Below are 26059 nucleotides of genomic sequence, written 5' to 3' on the forward strand. Positions count from 1 at the left end.
GCAAAACCAAGTAGAGCAATAAATGGTAATTTATATCCAGTAGGCTAGTTCTCGCTCTCTCTCGCTCTCTCTCTCTCTCTCTCTCTCACACACACACACACACACACACTGTATCTTCCATCTAGGCGAGCAAGAGGCATGATCAGGGTTTGGTTAGTGCAAAGCAGCGTCAGTGAGAGGCGTGGCATGGGGAAAGGGGGTGTGGCCATGGTAAAGTTCTGAAGGCCAGACAGAGAGCCCTGGAGACTTGTATTTGAGTCCCAGAGGTTGCCCACCCCTGTCCTGTGGTATACTCAATGACCCTCCCAACAACAAGTACTAAGGCAGATGTCTCACATTCTACCAGTTAACAGATGGCTCCGGTTGATATTCTCCAATAATGCATACATTAAGTAGGTTTTGTTTCCCTAGAGAGAGAAAATGAATACCACAACGGAGGGAATGTTGCTATTGCCTAGCTGCCTGTCACTCTTCAAGTTTCTAGCCCTTATGTTCAAGAGCACTTGAGTTTGCTCCCAATGTTCCAGTGCTGACACGTCACAAATAGAAGGGGAATGAGTGATAACAGAGAGATAATTTATTAAAGATAACACACGCATAAGGACAGACAGCCATTAACTGCATTGTTTTGATCCCAAGGAAGATCACCTGCAGATACAGAAGCAGGACCTTTGACAGTTTCCTCTACAGCAAATGGGAGGGGTACTATTTTGAGGCAGTTAAGTTTGCCCCAACATTACCAGCACAGCCCGCAAGCATAGAGAGGAAAATGCAGGACTGGTGAAAAATGGAAGAGGCCACATTATTTTTTAAAAAAACCTTCTGAAACACCACCGACAAAACCTGGTGGTAAATGGTAATGAGGTCCCAGACACACTTGGAACGGAAAGTTTCTGGATGTTATATTTATCACATTTATAGCCTGCTTGCCCTCTAAAGATGGTGTACAGGCATGGGGGGTGTTGTTGTCTAATCTTATCCTCACCACAAACCTGTAAGGCAGAGCAAGAATGATTTGTTCATGAACTTCATGGTTTAGTGGGGGTCTGAAGCTTGGCCATCATATTCCAGGTCCAGTACTGTCAACTGCAGCACACTGAGTCTCTCATGAATACCACCTTTATTTAATATCTTTTCTCAGAACTGAGAAATGAAAAGATAAGCAGGGGGTTGGACTTGATGGCCTTATAGGCCCCTTCCAACTCTACTATTCTAGGATTCTATGAAAATTGTTCCCAATATGCCCTCTCTCTCTTCAAGAAAACTGACCCTGCAAAGGCACTCTGGCGCTCCTTATTGCTCAGCGAAGGATGAGTGACCAGCTCCACACTGCAGGAATTTAATGCTGTAGCCAAAACAGTGTTTCCATTCAATCTCAAAGACAGGCATAACAACACTGCCAGTTTCCCCCAGTCACTTAACAGGAGGAGCTGGTGAATATTTTAGGTTGGGGAAGAGGATAGGGATGGGCGAGAATTTCGCTAAATCGAACTTGGCACCAACACATCCCTCTAGTTCACACGTTCACTGTCTTTGCACGCCGATCCTGAATGCTGCAAGCTTCTTTTCCTGACTCCAGGTTTTTTTTTTAAATGCATCAAATATAACAATATTGTTATCATTGTATTCTATTAAACGTCAGTCAATGAGGTGTTCATGGTTGGCATTAACAATCATTGCTTGCTGTAGCGTTTCAATAGCAACCTGGAAAGCAGGCTGCTGTGCAAAACCAGACAGAAAGCCCCACGCCTGCCCCCCCAATCCCCCCCACCTCCTTTCTACTGATGGTCTTGAAGAGTGGATGGAAGGGGAAGGGACACTGCAAAATCGGGAGGCTGGTGGAAGGGAACCATCTATATTGACTGCCAATGTCTCTCCAGGGTTTCAGAGGGAAATCTTCTCCAGTCCAAACTCGTGAAACTGACCAGCCTGCCTCTTTGCTTTGCTAAGGTGAAACTAGCCAAATAGTCTCTTACTGTCTCCCATGGTAATTGATGAGGTGATCCCTCGCTTTCTTCCATGGCTGGGGGGGGGAGGATCCAATATGATTCTGGAGGAGGGGGAGGCAAAGGGGAGGATTGGGTGGTGGGTACTGGGCAGAAAGAAAGCCGCTTTCCTTTCCAAAAGGAAAGCATTGTTAGAAATAACCCTAATAATATTGTTATTTTTCGGGAAAGGAAAAACCCAAACTGGTGAAAGCAAAGGATCACTGAAAAATAATGAACGCAAACCGAAACTGACTGCCAGTTTGGTGGAATGCGATCCCAGCTGGCACCACCAAGTGAATTCCATCCCTCGTAGGGAGGGAAAATCCAGAACGGTGTGCCAAGGAAACAAAATTTTAACACAAGTGAAGCAAATGTGCTTTTATCGTTGGGTTTTGCATTATTATTCAGCTTCCATTGGCCAGAAGCAATGGTAAATAACTGTACAGAACACTTTCTGACCCTAGAAGCCTACTCAGTCAATCTGTTTCTGACAGAGACACCTTTTGGCTCTGAGGTGCACAATGGGCCCTGCTGGCCCAGAAGAGGTGGAGTATGAAGACAGAGAATTGCCTCACCACTGCTTTAGAACTTTTTCGGGTGCTCAGTGTGGGGGGACACAGCTTGATTGTCTTGGAAGGTCACCCAGCGGTGCCCAGCCTCACCACCTGCTCTCTGAGACTTCTGATTCCAGAAATGCCATCAAGCAATAGCCCACGTGTTTTCAAGCTTATCCCTGCAATCTTAAAAGCTAGATATTGCCTTTTTTTCCAAAACAAGTGTTGAAAGCTGGGATTTTCACAATGCTTAAATTGGCACCGTAACAAATTCTGCACAATGCAATTGTTGAACCGTGTGATCACCACAGCCCCCTTATAGCAGGTCACAACAAAAACAATACCCATCATGAATATTCAGAAGTAAAAAGATCAGGTGGCAATCATTCTTGAAGCATCGTGAGTGGAGAGGCAGGACTGAATTCAAGGTCCACCAACAGATACTGGCACCAAGGGCATAGTGAAGGTGTGACGGGCACAGAAGCATAAAGGCAAGACAGAGGGAACAGCATTTCTATAAAGTGCAACGTACACAGGTAGACGCAAGGGAAGCTTCTCTTAGACAACCCACCCAAAAGAAGATACCTGCCATCCCAACACCTTTGGTTCTAGGACTCGGGGAAGATGTCCTCTAACTTTTCATCCCCTGACAGAGTCATTGCTCTCCACGTATCAAAAACAGCTCCAGCCCAGTTCCACCCTTTGTTGCTACTTGCTGTTCTGAGCTTGTTTTCCCTGTGCCATGCGCCTGGATCTCTGAGCTACCCCATAAGGGACATGGGCTGCAATGGTGCCCATCTCCTTTGCCCCTTCCACATGGAACATCTGGTCATCAAAGAAGATGTGTGGGCGAATCTTTTCCAACAAGGGTCCCTTGGGGGCACCAGCTAGAAAGAGGGCTTCATCTGTTTCTAGTCCCCAGCTCCGGAGAGTCTTTAGGGCACGGGCCCCAGAGCTGGCAGCGCTGCGGGCTGTGACGAGGTAGGTGCGGATGGGGCATTCCAGGCGCAGCCCTTTGGAGTAGAACTTCTTCTGAAGTTTCCCAAGAGCTTCCAAGAAACCTTTCAGCGGCCCCTGGGGAGGTGAACAGATCATGTCAGCCATAGTTCCCTTCCCCATTCCTCCTACAGTAGGACAACAGAGCCCTCTCTGGCTACCCGCATAGCAAAGGGGTGCTTGGCACATCTGTGAATGGGGAAGCGCATGGCATGACTGTAGCTCAGCCAATTGGGAAGAGATGTGTCACTCCTGTCATCATAAGACCACTGTGAAAGAACAAAATGGGGTTCATTCATCTATTTTGCCTCAGGGGCCAAGTGGGGAGGGCTGGCAGGCAACGTTTGGAGGGTCCCCACCCTTGCTATACAAACTTACCTGGGAGTAAAGGCCAATGAAAACAATGGGACTTATGTCTGAGTCAACATGTTTAGGATTGGGCTACAAGGTAGCTGGCCTGCCAGCCTCCCTTCTAAGGGTGCATTTAGACGTGGAGTTTGTTGCATTAGTTTTACAGATTATGATAGCACTTCTACCCTGATTTCTAGCATTCTTTTCACACTGCAGTACCTGCTGCATTAGGGAACTGTGGCGTTGTGACCTATATACTGCCATGTCGCGCTAAATTTCATTCACGCCAGCAGGCATGGTGGGACACAACAATGAATGTCACTGGACATGTTGCTCCACCCCCACCCTATCTATACATGCGCACTTATGTTCCCCCATGATTCCCCTATGAAACCTACAGAAAAGAACTGTAAGCCGGTATCCCACTCCAAATTTTGTCACCTTACTCCTGTGATTTGCGGGGTTAATGCAGTTGCAAACAGATTTTTTCTGGAAGCAATTAATGCAGAAATAAGCTCGAACCTTCCACTATATCCCGCTAGATTTGCAGAAGTGACTTTTACGTCATGTGAATGATCAGATAAAATGCGGAAATTGTCAGGTAAGAAAACGCTGGGAAAATGGCATAAATTGCTTTCTGAATGCAGCCTGACTCAAGCTTAAGGGCAGAGCCGGTGGTGTGACAGCCCCTTCAAACATGAGCATACAGGTGCCCGGTTGTCCCTTTCTGATTTTCAGCATGGAGACAAAGGGTTCTGTCCTGGATGGGTGTGCCAGGTGTACCTTTTGTATCACCTCTCCAGGGATGTTTGCCTGACACCACCACTGCTCTCTTTTCAGCACCAGGAGATTTGCCAGGCCTTGAACATCTGCTAAGTTTAAATTAATGTTTATATGTTGGGATTTCATCGCTGCTCCACTTCCTCTTTTATTGTATTTTATGGCTTTTGCTCTTTTTGTTGCTTTAAAAAAAATTGTCAGCTAAAAACCCGCCAATACGTTTCAGAAATAATATGGCTTATGTTATCAGACTTACAAAGATTACCAAAGTTTAGAGGGGGCAGACAGAAAAATGACAAATTTATGCGAAAAATGGAATCTCTTTATGCATTATTGGAATGATAAAGTTCTGAGACACCTTTTTAGCTTGCTGTGAGGGCTTCACTCTTTAATTTTGTCCTGTTGAATGTATTATCCAGCAGGAGAAAGTGAGTGATGTATTAACTGACTGGTATCTGGAATTCTATTTTTGCTGCCCAGAGTGAGAGTATGGATTGTCATTTTTGTGTGTGTTTCAGAGTTGCTTAATACCACCCAATGAGGATAAGGAATTCAATTAAGTTTGCATTTAAAGGTGAATCTATCAGATGTGCACTTTCCAAAACATTTCCTTGTGATGAATTTCCAGATATTCTCAGCCATACCTGAGCAAGTGGCTTGTTCTCATAAGTCTTCTCATGCTCAAAGAACTTGTCGAGGCCATGAGCCTTCACAATCTGCTCAGACTCATCTGAAAACAGCACAGCATCTCCATCAAAGGCTACGCGCAGCTGATCCTCAGTGACTTGCATGTCCCTGCTGGGGCCGAAGATGGTGGCTGCAGCAATTCCTTGGGAACAGAGGAAGAAAGGGGTCTAGGTGCATTTTGCCAAAGTCTCCCTACACCCTCCAAATAGGGCTGCCATTTTCCTTCCTGAAGGATAATCTCCTGATGGCTCACGTTTCTGCTTTTAAAATATGCTAATTAATATAAAGGTGTGTAAAATCCAAAATGCTATATTAATTATGCTGGAGAGTAACTAAGCAAAGTGATCAAAATAACATGTGGCCACATCTGCACCTTACATTTAAAACGGTATCACATCACTTTAAACAGTCATGGCTTCCCCCAAAGAATCCTGGGAACTGTAGTTTGTGAAGGGTGCTGAGAGTTGTTAGAAGACCCCTGTTCCCCTTGCAGAGCTACACTTCCCAGAGTTCCCTGGAAAGAAAGATTGATTGTTAATAGGGGTCTCTCAACAACTCACAGCCCCCTTAACAAACTACAGTTCCCAGGATCCTTTGGAGGAAGCCATGACTGTTAAAGTGGTATAATACTGCTCTTTATGTCAAGCAGCACTCGTGTTTGGAGGCTGTAATTAATGTGTAATTCTGTATCAAAAAAAAAGTTAATAAAAGAAAAAGAACTAAACGTAAGGTACAGAGCAGATGTAGCCTGTGGGTGTGTTCAACTGGGGACCTCTCAAGCTGACTATAAGTATACTATGTTCCCTTCAGTCTTCTGTCCATGAACACGAGTAACCCAACATCATCCTCAAGCCGGCTGTTCTAAGCAACTTTCTTCTGCATCTACTAAACAAGGTCACAAGACAAGTAGGTTACCTGCCTACCTGCCATTGCCATCACTAGCAAGGCAAATGAACATCTTGTGAGCCCTCTCAGCATCAAGGAGTCTGCTATGGAAACAGAGTGCAAAGGGCTTACAAGACTGCAAGATCTGGGGAAAACAAATCATAACACTTACATTTAGTTTAGGTTTTAGCATATATATGCCAACAGACCTCTCTCACGCGCGCACGCATGCACACACACACACATGGAATTTCCTGCTCCCTTTCCAAGAGCAGACAAAGGGCAACAGACACTTTCACTCACCCTCTTCTATGGCTTCACTCACTTTCTCACAGTCAGATGACAGGTACAGGTTGGTGTGGTAGGCCTTCAGGTAGCCAATAGGGCTGTTCCCACCTGTCATGCAAAACCTCTCAATGAACAGATCTGGAAGGGTGAAAAGAGAGAGTGGGGGGGAGGGAGGCATTTTGAGGAGAAAGGCAGAGGACATGGAAAGTGCTCTCCGCCAGAGGAGGTCATGGCTGCACCGGTTCAGGGTTGCCTTTTGAGGTCAAAGTTTTGCTCAGTTGTTTCTCAAGGAATTCAGATGTCGCCTTAGGCATCACCCTAACTGCTATATGAAGTTCCTCACTCCCCCGTTACTGCTCTAAATGCATTTGTTGGTGCTGCATGAAATGCCAGGCATTGCTATTTTCTCAAGAGTGGGATTAGGGCGGGGTGGGGAATACTGGGAGGTAGGCTGCTGATTTCGTCTCCCAACTCAATCCACCCAGTTGATCCCTCCGTTCCCTCTGCCCACCATCTTGTAGCCTGTGTGCACATGTGACTCTTCACTGCTGGGGGAATCCTGCTAGTGTCCTAGTGCAATGTCCACACTACAGATCAAACATGGTTGAATGATTACTTCCCACTCTCCCCTGCAAGGGTACAGTGAGCTGGGAAGGCCAAAGGGACCGCCCAAAGGGATCACTGAACTACATTTCCCAGGGTTCTTTGAGAGATGGGGAGCCGTGGCAGTTTGTTGTTGTTGTTATGTGCCTTCAAGTCGATTTTGACTTATGGGGACCCTATGAATCAGCGACCTCCAATAGCATCTGTTATAAACCACCCTGTTCAGATCTTGTAAGTTCAGGTCTGTGGAATGTTGATGCATTCCATTTCTGTGCTTGACAATTTTGTCCCTGGTTCGTGCTTCTCACATTCCATGTTCCTATTGTGTATGTCATACAACTCTGGACTCTCCTTTCACATCTGTGCGCATCAGCCTCTGGGCTTCCTTTCGGCTTTGACCCAGTGGCATCATTAGTCACAGTGCTACTCGTAGTCCGTTGTTCTTCCCCAGTAGCTCAGTGATTGCCTTCTGACATGGGGGCCTCATCTTCCAGTACTATCTCGTGTTGCATTTTGGATATTATGTTCATAGGGTTTTCATGGTAAGAGGTATTCAGAGGTGGTTTACCATTGCCTTCCTCTGAGTCTGGATGCATCTTAGTCTGGTGTCTCAGCTTTGACCATTCCGCCATGGGTGCCCCTGCTAGTTGTCTAGCCTCTTGATGGCATTGCTCTCAGCTTCTTCGACACTCTCAAACCCCCTCACCACATTAAGGTGTGCACCCTAGAGGAGGCCATGGCAGTTAGAGTGGTATAAAACCAAGATAAGTTTGTAGTTTGCAAATAGGTAGGTGGTAAGTAACCCATCACCTGTTTGGGTGCTTCTGATCAAGGGAGAGAGCTTTCAGTTACTCACTGTAATGGTTGATGCTGTTGATCAAGCGGACTCCCACTTGCGCATGGTTGTTAGTCATGAGGACGATATCAAAGAGTTCCTCGCTTTCTGGGTAGAGCTGCCGCAGCTGGGTGTTGACGGCTTCCAATGCCTAGAAAGTCAAAGATGGCAGAGCGGTCTAGCCAAGAACACAAACCCAGTTTAAATACGGCAATCAACAGAAGGGAAAGGGAGGCGGTAAACTGTCAGCACCCACTGACAGATAAACAGTTCACTTTGGGGGTACTTTCTTTGCCCCTTTTATCCAAAGCATGCAAAAGAAAATGAGGGGAAAGCCCTGATTGTACATATGAAGCTGCCTTATATGGATCATACGGTTGATTAGTCCACCTGTCTCAGTGTTTACTCTGACTAGGGATGGAAGGGTCTGTCAGCTTCGGTTCTCTCCGTTTCTCATTTTTCTAATCTTCTCCACATTTCTGCAGAATTTAAAAAAAATCCTCATGACAATTCTTCAGCATTTTAGTGCAAATTTATCCTAATAAATATAGTTTTGTATGCAGTTTTGACTAATGTAAACATTTTTGCAAGCAATTTATCCTAATATAACACATTTCTGTATGTTATTGTCACCAGTATATTCATTTTATGCACACTTTCCTCTAATATATGCATTTCGGTAAGCATTGCTTGGTTGGAGAATTACCTCACCGAATTCAGGTAAGTGTGAATTTCGAAGGACGGCTGTGTTTCGGTTCTCATATTGTTTCGGAAAGTGCAAATTTGATAAATTCAACGTTAAATGCAAACTGAATCAAATTTCTTCCCCATACCTAACTCTGACGGACAGTGGCTCTCCATGGTCTAAGGCAAAGAGAGGCCTTTCTGTCTACTCATCTTCTGCCTGAGACTAGATGACCCACTGGCCTGATCCTGCTCACCATCTAGCTGGAAATGCCAGGGGTTGGCTCTAGGACTTTCTGTAATGCAAAGCATGGGCTATCCCACTGAGCTGGGTCCCCTTCCTAAAATATTGCTATGCACATCCCATTTCTCAAGGCAAAGTTTCAGGGATTCCAGCGCTTACCAGGGTTCAATATTCTTTGGAACGAGGTCACAAGAAGCCTATTAGTTTTTTTGTAATATCTGTATCTATTTACAAATATACGGGTTGTACATAGGTGGAGGTACAGCATTAAATACCCCAATAGTCCCTCCAAAGACCACTACTCTCAAGACCTTCAAGGAGGATGACCAGCACTGTGAGATTCTTACAGGAAATATTTCAGTTCTCTGTCTTTTCCTTTTTTTTATCATTAATTTTATTCAAAGTTTCAAAACACAAAAGAAAACAAAAGAAAAACAAATTAATAACTAATATAATAAAAAATATTGACTTCCGATTTGTCACAGTTCAGCTATAAGTATATAATATATAACAAACCTGTTCCTTAATATATTACAAAATCACTTTCCTCCAGTAGTTATCTTAATTAATCATCAAATCTCATTAACATCATATCATTTTGTTCTTTCCGCAAAAAGTCAAAGAGAGGTTCCTCTCCTTGAGAAATATATCCATCGATTTTTCTCCAAATAGACATGTCAATTGATCCATCTCTACCAAGTCTGCTAAGTCCAATAATTTCAATAGCCATTCTTCCATTATCGGTATTAATTCCATCTTCCATCTGCCATCCTTGCACACATAATAATCTTGCTGTCATAATCATATAGTAAGAGTCTGATAGGAATTTCCTTCATCACAAATATTTCCTTGCAATCAATTCTGAATGTATTACTGAAATGTTGTTGTAAGGCCATATCTCTGTTCCTCTTTTTTACGAAATGCACTAGCACATCTCTTGAGAGTTTTTCCATTGTCACATATCTAAAATTAATTCTATAAACTTTCTCTATTTCAAGTTCCATCAAATCATTCCAGTCCAGAAATTTTATCGAAACAGTGATAGCTTTATCTCTGATATCTTCACCAGTTTCTTCAGGGACAGCACTAGATTCCAAACAGTAATCTTTGTCTCTAATATCCATCACGGCCATAAAGTCCAAATCTTTTTCCAATTCCACATTTGATATATCTGTTCCAATCTCCAGGACATGCACCTTCCCTTTAATTTCTCTTTCATCTTCTGTTGTTTGTCCAGTTATATCTTTGGTCTCATCTGCCTCTTTTCTCATATAATCCCTTATTTCTTTCAGCTCCTGTTTCACTTTGCCAAATTCAATTTCCATCTCTTGTCTGCCCTGTCTCAGTTCTTGTTTCGTTGTCTTAATCTCATCCATTATCTTCTGAAACATATCTCGAGGGAGAACCCCTTCCTGTACATCCAGGGTCTCTGCCACTTCTTTGATTGTCAGTCTTAAGACCGAAGAAAAAACCCTTCAATTTCCAATATAGCCACTATTCCCAAGCAAAGAGCAATTTGCTTCTTTTTCCAGCAATAAAGGAGTTAATATTCCAAACCTGTTGACATCATCATCTTAGACAGCACAAACTGCCTTATCTCTTTAGTGTCCAAGAATGCAAAACAAATTTAGTTCACAGCATCAAAATAGTTAGTGGCATAAAGAACAAGCAGATTCGTCAAAAAAAAAAAAGTAGACCGGAAAAAATAGTCCCAGACATATGATACTCAAATATTCATATAAATCAAATTTTCCTCCTTAGATTAGATGCCCCTCATCCGTTTGTATCTTTATAATGCTCAATTCCAGGCCAGCTTTTTGCTATAAAGCCAAAGATAAGCTATTTCGATTTTCTTCCTCCTTAATTCCGCGTATAAAAGAGAAAAGTATAACTCACCCAGGGATTCTTTGTTGCTGATTCTTTAACAGATCTCTTTTGCTGTAACAATTTAGTCCAGTTGATAAGAATAGACAGAAGAATGCTTGCCTGTTAAAATCCGTTTTTCTTTGAAGAAAAAAAACACGTCTCGCTTAGTCAGTTTGAGCTTGCTTGAATTCCCTGGCACCGTCTGACGCTGCTGGCTACAGCTTCATTCATAGGCGATCCTAATGAATTCCAGTCCCCAACAAACACAACGAAGCTTTTGTGGATGATCTCTTCGTTTCTCCCTTGCCTGGGAGAAAATTTTTACCAGTCAAAAAACTCTTCTGACTGGTTTTAAAACTGAAAAAGCTTCCTCTGAGACGAGAGCTCATCTCAAAGGCAGTCACAGGCGTAGCGATCCTCCTGGGAAGTCTGTTCTCTGTCTTTTCCCAGTATGAACCTCACTCACTGCATCTGTGAAGGACTCTGAAGCCCATTTTGTGTATCAGCAAGTTCAGGTTGCACAGTTGATTGGGAGGTTTTGTGCAACAAACCCGCTTCCCCCCAGAATTGCAGTAAGGAAAGTAACAGGTAAATGCACCAGGAAGTGTGAGAAAGCGCTTGCTTTCATGTAACATCATCTACCTTTCCCACAAACAATTCACTATGAATGCTCATTAAATAACCAATGTTAAGAACATGAGAAGAGCCTCCTGGATCAGGCCAGTGGCCCATCTAGTCCAGCATCCTGCTCCCACAGTGGCCAACCAGATGTCCTAATAGGAAGCTTGCAAGCAGGACCTGAGCACAAGAGCACTTGCCCTGTCCGTGCTCCGCAGCAGCTGGAATTCAGAGGAGGGGTGGGGGAAGAAATTCAATTCAGTTCACAATTAAAGCCAAATTTATCAAATTTGCACTTTCCAGAACAACATGAGAACCAAAAACACAGCCATTCTTTGAAATTTGCATGTATCTGAATTTTGTGATGCAGTTGTCCAACCAAGCAGCGCTTACAAAAATGAATATGTTAGGGGAAAGTGTGCACAACATGAATACATTGGTGAAAATAACATACAAAAATGCAATACATGATGAGAAATTGCTAGCAAAAATGTGCACATTAGTCAAAACTGCCTACACAAAAGCATGTATTAGGAGAAATCCACACTAAAATGCTAAAAAAAATTATGATTTTTTTAAAAATCGCAAATTGCTGCAGGAATGTGGAGGAAGGAATTTAAGATTAGAAAAATGAGAAATCGAGAGAACGGAAATGGACAGCTCTTTCCATCCCTTATTCCTCCATGGAGGCAGAGCACAAGTAGCCATTGATAGCCTTACACTCCCTGAATTTGTCTAGTCCTGTTTTAAATCCATCCAAGTTAGTGGCCATCACTGCCTCTTGTAGGAGCCAATTCCATAGTTTAACTATGCGATGCGTGAAGAAGTACTTCCTTTTGTCTGTCCTGAATGTTCCAACATTCAGCTTCTTTGGATGTCCAAGAGTTCTAGCGTTAAGAGAGAGCAAAAATACATCTATCTACTTTCTCCATACTATGCATAATTTTATACACTTCTATCATGTCACCTCTTGCTCACCTTTTCTCTAAACTAAAAAGCCCCAAATGCTGCAACCTTTCCTCATAGGGAAGTCTCTCCATCTCCTTGATCATTTTGGTTGCCCTTTTCTGAACCTTTTCCAACTCCACAATAACCTTTTTGAGGTGAGGCAATGAGAATTGTCCACATTATTCTAAATGTGGCTGCACCATAGATTTGGCATTATGATATCGGCAGTTTTATTTTCAATCCCTTTCCTAATAATCCCTAGCATGGAATTTGCCTTATTCACAGCTGCTGCACACTGGATCAGCATCTTCATCGAGCTGTCCACTATGACCCCGAGGTCTCTCTCCTGGTCGGTCACCGCCAGTTCAAACCCCGTGAGCGTATATGTGAAATTAAGATGTTTTGCTCCAATATGCATAACTTTAAATTGCTCACATTGAATTGCAGTTGCCATTTTATCACCCATTCACTCCATTTAGAGATATCCTTTTGGAGCTCTTCGCAATCCCTTTTTGTTTTAACATCCCTGAACAATTTATTTTCAGCAGCAAACTTGGCCACTGCTCACCCCTAATTCTAGATCATTTATGAACAAGTTAAAAAGCACAGGTCCCCCAATACAGATCCTTGGAGACTCCACTTTCTACATGTCTCCATTGGGAGAACTGTCCATTTATTCCTACTCTCTGTTTCCTGTTTCCTAGCCTATTGGGCTCCTACTGGGAGGAAGGGCAGGATATAAATCTATTAAACAACAACAACAATAGCCAGTTCCTGATCCACAAGAGGACATCTCCTGTTATTCCATGACTGCTAAGCTTACTCAAGAGTCTTTGGTGATCTACCTTGTTGAAAGCTTTTTGAAAGTCCAAATTTGCTATGTCAACTGGATCACCTCTATCTATATGCTTATTGATACTCTCAAAGAACTCTAATAGGTTAGTGAGACAGGATGTATGCACCCTTGCAGAATCCATGCTGGTTCTGCTTCAGCAAGGGTTGTTCTTCTATATGTTTGGTTATTTTATCTTTAACAATACTTTTACCTAGTTTTCCCAGGACAGATGTTAATATAACTGGCCTGTAATTTCCAGGATCCCCTGCAGATCTCTTTTAAAAGATTGGTGTTACATTGGCTACAATGTTATCTAATCTCCCTCCGAAAACAAACAAACAACAAATCATGATGAATGCTCAATAAATAGGTCACATGGAAGCACTCTTGGCTAAGAGGAGTGCTAGCTCTCCTCCTATACCTCTCCTGCCATTTGATGGATCTTTAATTTTTTTGCTTAAATTTGGCATACATGCACTCACTCTATCCTTGGCTGGAGCACATATCCAGCCTGGTTTAAAAGGGGGGAGCGGCACAATGGGCTACCCCTCCAACATAGCTTTCCAATTCCCTCCAGCATGTGCAAAGGGGCTATGGTGACATTGTTTCTGTATTGGGATTTGCCATAACACTGCAACAGATAATGATCCACATTTCATTGGATCATTCAGAAAACTTCCATTAGGACTAAATTACTGATTTTATTTATTTATTTATTTAATTTCATTTTTAAACCGCCCATAGCGAATAGCTCTCTGGGCGGTGTACAAAAGATTAAAAGTACAGAAATACAAAATATCACAATAAATAAACTGAAACAAAGAGATTTAAAATTGTAACATTAAACGCTTTAAAATGCCTGGGAGCATAGCCAGGTCTTAACCTGGCGCCGAAAAAATAGAAGCGTCGGCGCCAGGCGTATTTCTTCGGGGAGGCTATTCCACAATTCGGGGGCCACTACAGAAAAGGCCCTAGATCGAGTAACTGTCCTCCAGGCTTCCCGATGGGTTGGTACCCGGAGGAGGGCCTTAGACGCTGAGCGAAGTGACCGGGTCGGTTCATAGCGGGAGAGGCATTCCACAAGATACTGCGGTCCCACGCCATGTAAGGCTTTATAGGTCAAAATCAGCACCTTGAATCTGGCTCGGAAGCAAATAGGTAGCCAGTGCAAACGGGCCAGAACAGGTGTTATATGCGCTGACCGGCTGGTCCTCGTCAGCAGTCTGGCTGCTGCATTTTGCACTAGCTGAAGCTTCCGAACTGTCTTCAAGGGCAGCCCTACGTAGAGCGCATTACAGTAATCCAACCTAGAAGTTACCAGAGCATGAACAACTGAGGCGAGGTCATCCCTGTCCAGACAGGGGTGTAGCTGGGCTACCAACCGAAGGTGGTAGAATGCATTCTGCATGATAAGTGACATCCAGCACAGGTTCAAGCTGAAGTTGAACCCTGATAAGACCGAGGTACTACTTGTGGGGGACAAGAGAAGGTTGGGCGACATTGACCTGAAGTTCAACGGGGTGAGTCTACCCCTAAAGGACCAGGTCCGCAGCCTTGGGGTTGTGCTTGATTCCAGGCTGTCCATGGAGGCTCAGATTTCGGCAGTGAGCCGGGCAGCCTGGTACCAACTACACCTCATACGAAGGCTGCAACCCTACCTTCCTGTTCACCAGCTCCCACTAGTGGTACACGCCCTGGTCACCTCTCGTTTGGACTACTGTAATGCGCTCTACGTGGGGATACCCTTGAAAACGGTCCGGAAATTACAACTGATACAAAATGCGGCGGCTCGACTACTTACGAATAGTCGCCGCCGAGATCACATCACACCAGTGTTGTTCGACCTACACTGACTACCAGTTGTTTTCCGAGCCCAATTCAAGGTGTTGGTATTGACCTTTAAATCCCTACATGGTTCTGGCCCAGTTTATCTCACAGAGCGCCTTCAACGCCACCAATTATGCCGCCCGACAAGATCGGCCACACAGGGCCTTCTCTCAATCCCGCCAACAAAAACAGCCAGATTGGCGGGTACAAGAGAGAGGGCATTCTCAGTGGCGGCCCCCACTCTTTGGAACTCCCTCCCACAAGATCTCCGGCACGCCTCTTCTTTAAATGTGTTTCGGAAAGCCTTAAAGACCTGGCTCTTTCAGCAGGCCTTCGGGGTATCTGGGGAGGGTTAATTGTTATAACTGAAATGCCTCCTGCCCAGTTTTAATATTGTTGCTGCAGATGTGTTGTTTTTATATTGTATTACTGTATTTTATCAATTGTATTTTAACAATTTTGTAAGTCGCCTAGAGTGGCCATTGGCCAGATAGGCGACAAAGAAATTAAATTTATTATTATTATTATTATTATTTATCCCAAGATTTTGAACCAGGTTCTGTTTCTTCCATCTGGAGGTGAACAAAAGCACAAGAGAAGGAATAGACCTTGACAAAAGGGAAGGCTGCTCCTGGCAGAAAGGGCTCGTTCTCGTGATCCAGTTGGTAATTCACATAGGCCTCCACACCCTGCTCACTGTAAATCTTCTGCTCCTCTTCCATACGGAACAGGGCTCTGGATGACACGGCAATGGTGATGGCATTTTGTGGTTTTGGCTGCATGACAGAAAGACAGAGAAAGAGAGAATTGGCAGGGTCCACCTGCGTCCCATGAAAGACAATAGGCTGTCTGTGGTAGCAGCTAAAGGGGGCTTCCATGTATTGTGTGCCTCTGAATCCCAGGGCCTCTTGTTGGGGACAATCAACAAGAGATGGTGGCCATCCACTTTATGCTCTCCTTGTGAGCATTCCAGAGCATCTGGCTGGCCACTGATGGAAGCAGAATGGACTTTGGTTTGATCCAGTATGGCAGTTCTAATGAAGGATGAGATCATAAGAAGACCCTGCTGGATGAGGCCAGCACCCTGTTCTTACAGTGGCCAACCAGATACCTATGGGAAGCCTGCAACAGGACCTGAGCTCAACAGCACTCTCCCCTCCGGAGCTTTCAGTATTGCCAGAAAAATATCAATGATGTATCATAAAAGTGTACACAATTAATATTATTACTCAGTCTTCCTCTGCCAGGTGGCCTCCAGATAGTTTGAATTATAATTCCCATGGTCATACTGGTTGAGGCTGATGGGAGTTGTAGTCCTATACATCTAGAGGGCACCAGGTGGGGGGAAAGCTGATCTATTTCAATAAAATAGCATATTGCTTGTTGCCCACATATCTTTCAGAAGCAATATAACTAAGAACCTCAGGCCACATCCACACCATACATTTAAAGCAATATCATATCACTTTAAATAGTCATGGCTCACAAAGCTACAATTCCCAGCACACTTAATAAACCACAGTTCCCAGGATTCATTGGGGGAAGCCATGACTATTAAAGTGGTATGAGAATGTTTTAAAACGTAGTCTTAAGACCCCTGCTCCCCTCACAGGGATACAGTTGCCAGAGTGGTTTAACAGTCAGTCTCTCTTCACAAAGAACTCTTGGAATTGTAGCCCTCTGAGGGGAATAGAGGCCTCCTAGCAACTGTCAGCACCCTTCACAAACTACATTTCCCAGGATTCTTTGGGGGAAGCCACAGCTGTTTATAGTAGAAAAACAGTGGAATAAATGTATGGTTTGAATGTGTACCTACCTCCTAGGGAGATCCAGTCTGGCATTGAGAAAGTCCTGTGGGTGAGCCAATGACTTCTAGGCCTGTCCCGCTATCCCTTCTTAAAAGTTTTTTTCCTCTTTAAACAAGGTGTAGACAAGACAGCCCTCTAAATAGAGGACACCTTCAAAGTAGAGGATTGTAAATTAGCCCACATGGTCCCCGTAGGCAAGGGGGGGTGTCGTTGTTTTGCTGCATGGTCCTTGTTGTCTTTCCCCGTTAGTCAGCCCAAGGGCAGAGAGGGAGGAGGAAAAGCAAGGTGCAGCAGGTGAGCTCATGAGCATGTCAAGAGATTTTTATATCTGCACCGACCCCATGTACTGCCTCGCAGGAGTGGGGGGAGAGGTGAGAGCTCAAGCAGGGGGCACCCTAAAGCAAGAAAAAGCAAATCTACATCTATGGAATGGATACAGTTCACAAAGGGGTATGTTGTTTAACAAGTCATGTGTCAATGTTGTGGACAATTGTAGGTATTTGTTAATATCATGTTCATTGTCTCAGCCGGTTACTCCAGAGATTGTCATGAGTCAACAGCGGTGTCCTAGTCACGTTGCCTCCAAGGTGTCGAATAAAAATGTATCACGTTTCCTCAAAATTGTCTTTCTTTTGTGTGTCTTCTAGAGCCTTAAATTGCTTAGAGAGTTGTTTCTGTGAGTGCGATGGTCCAGATCTTCTCATACCATACCTCCAGTGTCAGATTGACAGCTGTCTTCCAATTTTGATCTAAAACTTGTCTGGCAGCTACCAGAAAAAGGGCTAGTAATTCTTTAAACACGAAGTCCCTTAAACCTTCAGTAAACAAGTTCAATAATGCTACGCTGGGATCACAAGGAACCATCTGACCTGTAAGAAGACCTACTTCAGATATTATCATTCCTTGAGCTCCTTGGAAGAGAGTTGGGATATAAATGTAATAATAAATAAATAAATAATGGCTTACAGTAAGCTGGTTTCTACACGCAGGACTTATCCACCCCTAAGCTGAATGTGAAGTTGAAGCTGTTTGCATTCCCATTTAAGTAGTGTGGCCCACATGACATTTCCCTCATGCAGTTCCTATCCCACTGGTGTTTCCCATGTAAATTTGCATTTTCCTGACCAAAGGATAATCCAATAAGATTTCAAAAATGTGACTCCAAACTGCTCCAGTCAAGACAGTGGCCACATTGTCTTGTTTTTTTCCAGGGGTGTGTGCATTTGTATCAAACATTCATTTTCACTGTTCTCCTTTCCATACCCCCTACAACCTCCAAACAGCAGTTCTGTTCCCGCAGCAGTGGTGCCTGTCTCCAGCCAGCTCTGCAGCTGTGTGGGTTTTTTTTTTTTATCAGATTTGTGATCTGGAAAACTGACAAATTTTCTACTGATTTCTCTGTGTATTATTGTATTGATTTCTCTCACAACCATCTTCCTGTTTTGGTATTAGAAATGCCTGTCATTTTAGGACTAAACATAAAGCATGCGCGTGCAAGCTTATACTGAATTGGGAATTCCCAGATGTGTGCTATTGTGCAGGTCCTGAGCAGACACAACTTATTGAAAAAGGTGTGTGCTCTGCTCAACTGATTCCTGTGCACTTGCTCTGATTGTGCAAAATTAACACATTTGAATAATCAGATCGGAAGGTAGGGACACAAAGTCACAAGGTTCCTGGTGTGGACAGGAGCAAATGATTTGATCTTCATCCTCAACTGCGAAAGGTTGTGTGTGTGTGCGCGTGCATGTGTGCATCCGTGCGTACTAATGAGGTCAATTTCAAATGGAGAAAACAGGATTCCAAGCAAGAGCCAGTATGGACAATGTGTTTCTCTCCTCTATCCAGACAACCAAGAGGCATGATCAGAGTTCCACGACATCTTCAGCCAGGCAAATAATAATAATAATAATAATAATAATTTACTTTGTGGGTCGCCTATCTGGCCAATGGCCACTCTAGGCGACATACAATTTAACAACAATACATTACATCATAATAAAATACATCATAAAATACAATATAACAATAAAACAATAAAACAGTTCCAGTACAGAGTAGTAGGCTATTCGTCGTAAAAATTTAACCCTCCCCGTAAGTCCCAAAGGCCTGTCTGAAGAGCCAGGTCTTCAAAGCTTGGCGGAATACATTCAGGGAAGGGGCATGTTGAAGGTCATACGGGAGGGAGTTCCAGAGAGTGGGGGCCGCCACTGAAAATGCCCTCTCTCTTGTCCCCGCCAACCTAGCTGTTTTAGTTGGCGGGACTGAGAGAAGGTCCTGTGTGGCTGATCTTGTTGGGCGGCATGGTTGGTGGCGCTGGAGGCGCTCCATCAGGTAAATTGGGCCGAGACCGTATAGGGATTTAAAGGTTAATACCAACACCTTGAATTGGGCCCGGAAAATAACTGGGAGCCAGTGTAGGTCAAACAATACTGGGGTGATGTGTTCCCGGCGGCGACAGTTTGTAAGTAGTCGAGCCGCAGCATTTTGTATAAGTTGTAATTTCCGGACCGTTTTCAAGGGTAACCCCACATACAGCGCATTACAGTAATCCAACCGAGAGGTGACCAGGGCATGTACCACCAGTGGGAGCTGATGAGCAGGAAGGTAGGGCTGCAGTCTACGAATGAGGTGTAATTGATACCAAGCTGCCCGGCTCACTGCCAAAATCTGAGCCTCCATGGACAGCTTGGAATCAAGAACAACCCCAAGGCTGCAGACCTGGTCCTTCAGGGGCAATTTCACCCCGTCGAACACCAGGTCAACATCTTCCAGCCCTCCCTTGTCTCCCACGAGTAGCACCTCAGTCTTATCAGGATTCAACTTCAGCCTGTTCCTTCCCATCCATCCACTCACGGATTCCAGGCACTTGGACATGGTCTCCACAGCAGACTCTGGTGAAGATTTAAACGAGAGATAGAGCTGAGTGTCATCCGCATATTGGTGACACTGCAGCCCAAATCTCCTGATGATTGTCCCCAGCAGCTTCATATAGATATTAAATAGCATGGGAGAGAGGATAGAGCCCTGTGGCACACCACAATTGAGAGGCCAAGGGTCTGAAACCTCCTCCCCCAATGCTACCTGTTGATGCCTGTCGGAAAGAAAGGAATGGAACCACCGTAGTACAGTGCCTCCTATTCCCGATTCCTCCAGGCGATGTAAAAGGATACTGTGGTCGACAGTATCAAAAGCCGCTGAGAGATCGAGGAGGACAAGAAAGGTGAATTCTCCCCTATCTAATGCCCTCCTCATATCATCAACCAGAGCGACCAAGGCTGTTTCAGTTCCATGTCCAGTCCTGAAACCCAATTGGTATGGATCCAAATAATCCGTTTCATCCAAAATCACTCAAAGAGGGTGCAGAGCAGGGTAAGTGAGGATGTGGCTAGGGGAGTGTTCTGGGGGCCAGAAAGAGAGGTTTGAAGGGCCACATTGGCCTCAGTGCCTGAGGTTCCCCACTCCTGAGCTATGTCCGTGAGAGGGAACTTGTGATGCTTCCTGCAGTGATGACTTAAGCACTGCTGCAGCAGCATCAAGAACAGGGGAAATTCAAACCATGAGGAGTGTCCTCCTGCTTGGTGCACTCGTGCCCCGTGAGGCTGTGAAAAGAAAAAGAGAGGGAACCACAAACAGCGCCGTGGCTCCACTCACATCCCACCGCAAGCCTGAATGCCTGCCCAAGACCAACCCTCCATCACACACGCACACACACACCCTGTTCAATGCACAGTTCCCAGTAGAATCCATTTCTTGCCCTGATCTGCTCTCTTGCAAACGTAATGTAGAGCAAGCCTGGCAGAACAAACCTGGAGTGCAACAGCAAACTAGAGGCCTTTGCAGAAGCTTCACGTAAAAGATAAGCAAACACACCTTCCTAACACCACCTCTCCAGATTTCAAAAAGGCAAAATATGAAACATTATTGCATCATTAGTCATTCAAGATAAGTCAGTTATTAACTAGTTATTAACTCCCCTGCTAACAACAATTCTCAAAAATGTGGGAATAATTAGTTACTAATTAGCTGAAATATTATTTTTATAGCTCTTAAGAGGTTGCAGGGTGATTAAGTTGACGACTCAGTTTTACAATCATCATATATGATGTCAGGTGTGGAACAGGTAAAGACATGGCTCCCTGCCAAAAGCAGGGTTTGCAGTGCCTACAAAGCCCTGTGCTTTTGCCCATGTGGTTTGATGTCAAATCATGTGGACAAAGGAAAACACTTCACCTGGCATCATGGTAATGGCATGTGACTGATATGTGTGTGGTCCCACCCACCTGTTGAAAGGGCCTGGGGTGTTGGGAGAAGTCAAGATCCAGCCTGCCAACCAGATGCAGTTCTCTACCTCTTCTGTAGACATAACCCACCCCCCTCCCGACATCAATATCCCAGGAGTTTTTATGTGGCATCTGGCTGGGTTAGTGGCAATTTTGGCTATGGCAAATTTGGTGGCACCAGAAGCAGCAGGGGACAATTGACAAGCCACATTGGCCAAAGGTGAGGGCTGCATTTGAGGTTGCACACCTATGCTTGCAGCAAATGGGCAAGCCATTCTCATTTTTCCAGGCACTTGGACTGTTGAAAATGTTCTCATTTCTGCAATGGATGGCTTTAGTCTTCCTCTAGATTTTAGTCCTCAGTTTTTCTGTTTGTTGATTTTATTATATGCATCTTGAGAGACCATGTAGCCCAAAGGCACATCATATCTTTTAAGAATATAGCCATATCCACATCCATCTGTCTCTGGTTGGCAGATGAAACTGTTAACTGGCAGTGCTAAAAAATAGCTCACGCTCCTGCTGTGTGTATTGCTGGGAGGACCCCACCTTAGGGCGCCTCTTGCCTCTGAGGTGCTGTTTTTGAGTCTTGACCTATAAAGCCCCTTTTCCTGTTACAGCTAGAGATGGCAGGGGGCTGTCCCCAGAGTGATTTCTCAAGGGATAACTGAGCAATATGACTGTCAACATTTTTCTGAGAAGGCACTTGTACCTTCCGTATCAGCCTGACAAACAGAAATTTAGCAGGTGACTACCCTATTACTTTCTCTTTAGACCATGAAAAGCTTCATCTGCCAAATTATTACCCATCACATGGCTGTTCAAAGGCGCAGGAGCCCTGCCAACAAAGGCTATCAATGTTTCCCACAGGGTTGGGGGCCTGGAGGGGAGTACAGCGCTCAGCTTGCTGCAATGTGGGCAAACCTGCCCACTCTTTCTGCCACAAGGTGAGTGGCATGACCTCCATCAACGGGAGCCCTCGGGGGTGTCTCTGCCTGGGACTAGCGATGCTTGGCTCACATTCACTGCAGACCCACAATGTTTCACAGACGAAAACAGAGTCACACTTGCAACGCCTGGATTTTGTAACAAGAATCGCTGCCTGAAGCTCTGCCGCAATGCTCGCACATTATTGCAGGGTGGTGAATCTTTTTCATCCCGAGTGCCACACTCCCTTCTGCCCAACCTCCCAGGGGCCACATGCCAGTGAGGGTGCCAGGGGCCACAGGCAAATGACGGCAAAGCAATGACTGTGGACTAGTTTCTACACACACTCAGACAGCCCTCTCTGTCCTCCATCCAGGCACGCAAGACGCATGATCAGAATACCGTGGGGGTGGTGTGGCCTGGGGAATGATATCCCAGAGGCAGAGCTTGGAAAAGTTACTTTTTTTGAACTACAACTCCCATCAGCCCCAGCCAGCATGGCCACTGGATTGGGCTGATGGGAGTTGTAGTTCAAAAAAGTAACTTTTCCAAGCTCTGCCCAGAGGCCAGATATAGAGACGTGCAGGGCCACAGTCAACTCCCAGTTCCTCAGCCCTGCATTTTTGCACGTTGATGAACTCTGTGTTGCCTGCTTTGTTTGTTTACCCTGCAATAGCTTGTCCTTCAGTCATTTAAACCAGGTGTGGGGAACCTTTGGCCCTCCAGATGTTGTTGAACGACAACTCCCATCATCCCTGGCCATTGGCCATGCTTGCTTGGGCTGATGGGATTTGTAGTTCAGTAACATCTGGAGGACCAAAAGTTCCCCACTCCTGGTCGAAAACAAAGAGGGCATTTTTCTTCTGTTTGACATAAGCTAGAAATACACATTTGTCACATCATATATTAGTAACAATTCAGAATACACCCCATTGGCTGCAGGGTGGGCGACATGGCAGGCTATATGCATTGCATGTTGCTTTAGTGCTCCTGCACTGAATTTACACACATATGCACTGGAGATACAATGTGTCCTCTCCTCACTGTGATTTAGGCTGTGTACACACCATAGGTTTAAAGCACACACACACCCCAAAAATCTTGGGAACTGTAGTTTGTTAAGGGTGTTGGAAATTCTACCTCTCTGAGGGCTTTAAATGTGCTTTCAATGTATGGTATATGCATTTGGGGGAGGTAGCTGAGTCCTAAAAGATTGTCTCACCCTTATATCTCCAACCAATCACTGTGCTTGCAGTAGAGGACCTCCTGCAGATACTGTCCAATCAGGAACTCCATCCCATAGGATGCAGAAATCAGACCTTTAGTGTGGTGACTATTGTCTTTTGAAGAAATTTCCCTTCAACAAGTCTTTTAAAAAGTGGAGATTTTTATCCCATGTATTGGACATGGCATTTAATTGTTTTTATATATGAAACTGCTTTATAGATGTTTTGATTTTTGATGTTTTTAATTGTTAAATCACTTCCAGATGCTTCATTGGAAGTAATTCATAAATGGAATGAAATAAATAGATATTTAATAAATAAATAGAACAAGAACTCTAGCAACACTTGGGGTAGAAACACACTCACTGTTCTACTGGTTCCAGTGTGTCTTCACCTCTCTGTTCTGAAAATGGGGGCAAACAATGCTGGCCAAACCCTGCCCCTTTTTACTGCAAAACCTGGTGAGAGCACCGCGAGTGTCTGTTTTTAAAATTCAGCTTCAAAGAGATTTTGCAACTGATCAGCAGATCAACCCGTTCCCCCTCCAGGTTTGGCTAATGGAAACGCTTTGCTCCAGCAACCTGTGTGTTCACAGCCTTGGACAGCGATTTCCCAGGGTCAGTGGCCAGAAGAGAAGGCCTCATCCCTGGTTAACAGGGAGCAGCATTTGCCATCAAGGCCTGCCCTGGCCTAGCACGGGCTCAGGCAGTCCCTCTGCCTACCCACCTTGCTGATTGTAATAATGGGCATTTCACCAGTTAAATAACAAGAAGTGTACAGTATGAAAACCCAGGCAAATCTTGTTGCTGCACTCTTCTTTCTGTGGCAGGTCTCCCCTATCAAGGCACAGAAACCTTCTCAGGACCTTCACCAGGCCCTGTTGATCTAGTGCCCTTCAGTGACCTTCAGGTGTTGCAAGGATCCAGGAGATGGCCATACTCCTGAACAAGCCCCCTTTATCCTCTAGCAACAGCCGAGGTTACACAAGGTCAGGGGAATGCCAATGAGGTGTCTAGATCTAGAAAGCACCCCCTGGCTGGCAGGGAGGAGAAGAAAGGGAATGGTTGCATGAATGCAAGCAGAAGAAGAACCCAGTAGTTTTAGCATGGGGGAGAAATAGGCCAGCTCTCTTCCAGTTACAGTCTCCTCCTTCTCCTCTGCACTCCTGACTGGGGTGAGGGGTTAAGTTTAGCAGAAATATTGTGGAATCATAGAGGAGGTGATTTGGTTGAATCCACTGGGTTTCCAATCAGACCCTTGCATCCCAAGGAGGTCAGAAAGATCATGATGCGATGAGAAAGTAAAGGGCCAATGTTACCATCACAAGTGACGCAAGCTATTTCACCCCTGAAAGTTGCCAGAAATGGACTGAGAGGTGTAGTCATCCAGGGCTGCAGGGGGTCATAGACCTCTTACTTTTTTGGGAACAGGGTCCCAGCCAGGTCCCTCTGAATGAACTAATCATCATAAAAGGGGAATGTGTTAATGACTCAGAAGAAGCCTTGTCTGTTTGTGCTGACTAGAGTCAATCAGAGTGAAAGGACATGAGTCAGTCACTGAGAAGACACTTCTCAGTAGCTAACACACAGCCTCACCTTTCATGCTGACTGGCTTCTAGATGGCCACTGTGAGAACAGGATGCTGGATGGAAGGGTGACTGGCCTGATCCAGCTACAGGGCTCTCCTTATGTTCTTATGGGTGGACCTATGGCTCATGGGCCCCCAGATCTTTTGCTCAGTGCTACAAGCATTTCTGGGTGGGTAATGAATTTGGGGGAAACTGAATTGGTGGGTGATCAAGGTAACTAGGTAGGATATTTATTAATTTAATTAATTAATTAAATATGACTTTATCTGGAGATTATCTGGTAGCAATGAATGAGAATGACTGAAGGGGAATTGAACTGATTTTGAGCAGCCTGTGCTGGGAAATGAACGGGGCATAAATGAATTTAAGAGGAACTGATCTGAGGTGAAACATAAGGATTTATCTGGGCTGATCTGGGTGAGAAATTCGTTGGCTTGCCTTCTGTGACATTTAGATTCTAAATTTGCCTGTTAGATAATTGCATCTATTTGCATGAATTAGCATATCTATGTATGTGTTTCTATGGGCCTGTGCTTAGGAATACCCCTGCATTGGACTTCAGCTGTGGCTTTCTCTCTTCACATGGCAGTCTGTTTTGCAGGAGTCCACATTTTGCAGTGCTGCTGAAACGGGGCCATCCCTTGAGCAAAATGAGGCCGCCAGCTGGCACAGGCTGCCAGCATCTGGGCCAGGGAGCAACGGGGAAAAGGAAAAGAAGGAACCCTGGAGTCCCACACAAGTCTGCAGACTTGTGGAGTAAAAAATTTCAGTGAAGGGCCCCAAGCGAACACCAAGCTGAGGGCCAAACTAAATGCATGAGGTGCAAGGCATGACTTCCCCCAAAGATTTAGGATCTGCAGCTCTGTGAGGGGTAAACTACAGCTCCAAGCACTCTTTGAGGGGACTAGTGTGCTCTACATGCATGGTGTGTACGCAGGGTGGGGAGGAGCAAATTTAATCAGAGCAGTGCATTTCCCTTGCACGATGTGGGAAAGTGGCTGAAGTAGTCCATCATAACACACACAGTAGTAGTAGTAGTAGTATTTCTTACCTACCCTTTACCAGAAGGTCCCAGGGCATATGAAAACACAATTTTAAAACTCCATCCATAGCCCCAAAACCAAATATCCTTCAAACTCATGGGCTGAGGGGGACCTAGCTCTCTTTTCCATCTTTCCTGGCTTGTCTCTTTTGTTTTCTGCTTCTTTCCCATCCCTGGACCCAGAAGCTGCATCAGT

General features: G+C 44.8%; 1 protein-coding gene across 2 annotated transcripts in view; it reads right to left on the minus strand.

Moving 5' to 3' along the window:
- Positions 1-555: 555 nt before the first annotated feature.
- The window catches only part of NT5C1A (5'-nucleotidase, cytosolic IA), a 40183-nt gene continuing 14679 nt past the window's right edge, over positions 556-26059 (minus strand). The window contains exons 2-6 of one of the 2 annotated variants that reach the window (XM_061597323.1): positions 15598-15765; positions 7989-8118; positions 6545-6667; positions 5314-5498; positions 556-3616 (exon numbers count right to left, since the gene is read on the minus strand). In XM_061597323.1, coding sequence (XP_061453307.1) covers positions 3251-3616; positions 5314-5498; positions 6545-6667; positions 7989-8118; positions 15598-15765 — 972 coding nt within the window. In that variant the 3' untranslated portion in view covers positions 556-3250. The remainder of the gene's footprint in view (positions 3617-5313; positions 5499-6544; positions 6668-7988; positions 8119-15597; positions 15766-26059) is intronic. The other variant, XM_061597324.1, reaches the window with a different exon arrangement.

This window comes from Rhineura floridana, chromosome 15 (assembly GCF_030035675.1).
Source record: "Rhineura floridana isolate rRhiFlo1 chromosome 15, rRhiFlo1.hap2, whole genome shotgun sequence".
Taxonomy (NCBI): Eukaryota; Metazoa; Chordata; class Lepidosauria; order Squamata; family Rhineuridae; genus Rhineura; species Rhineura floridana.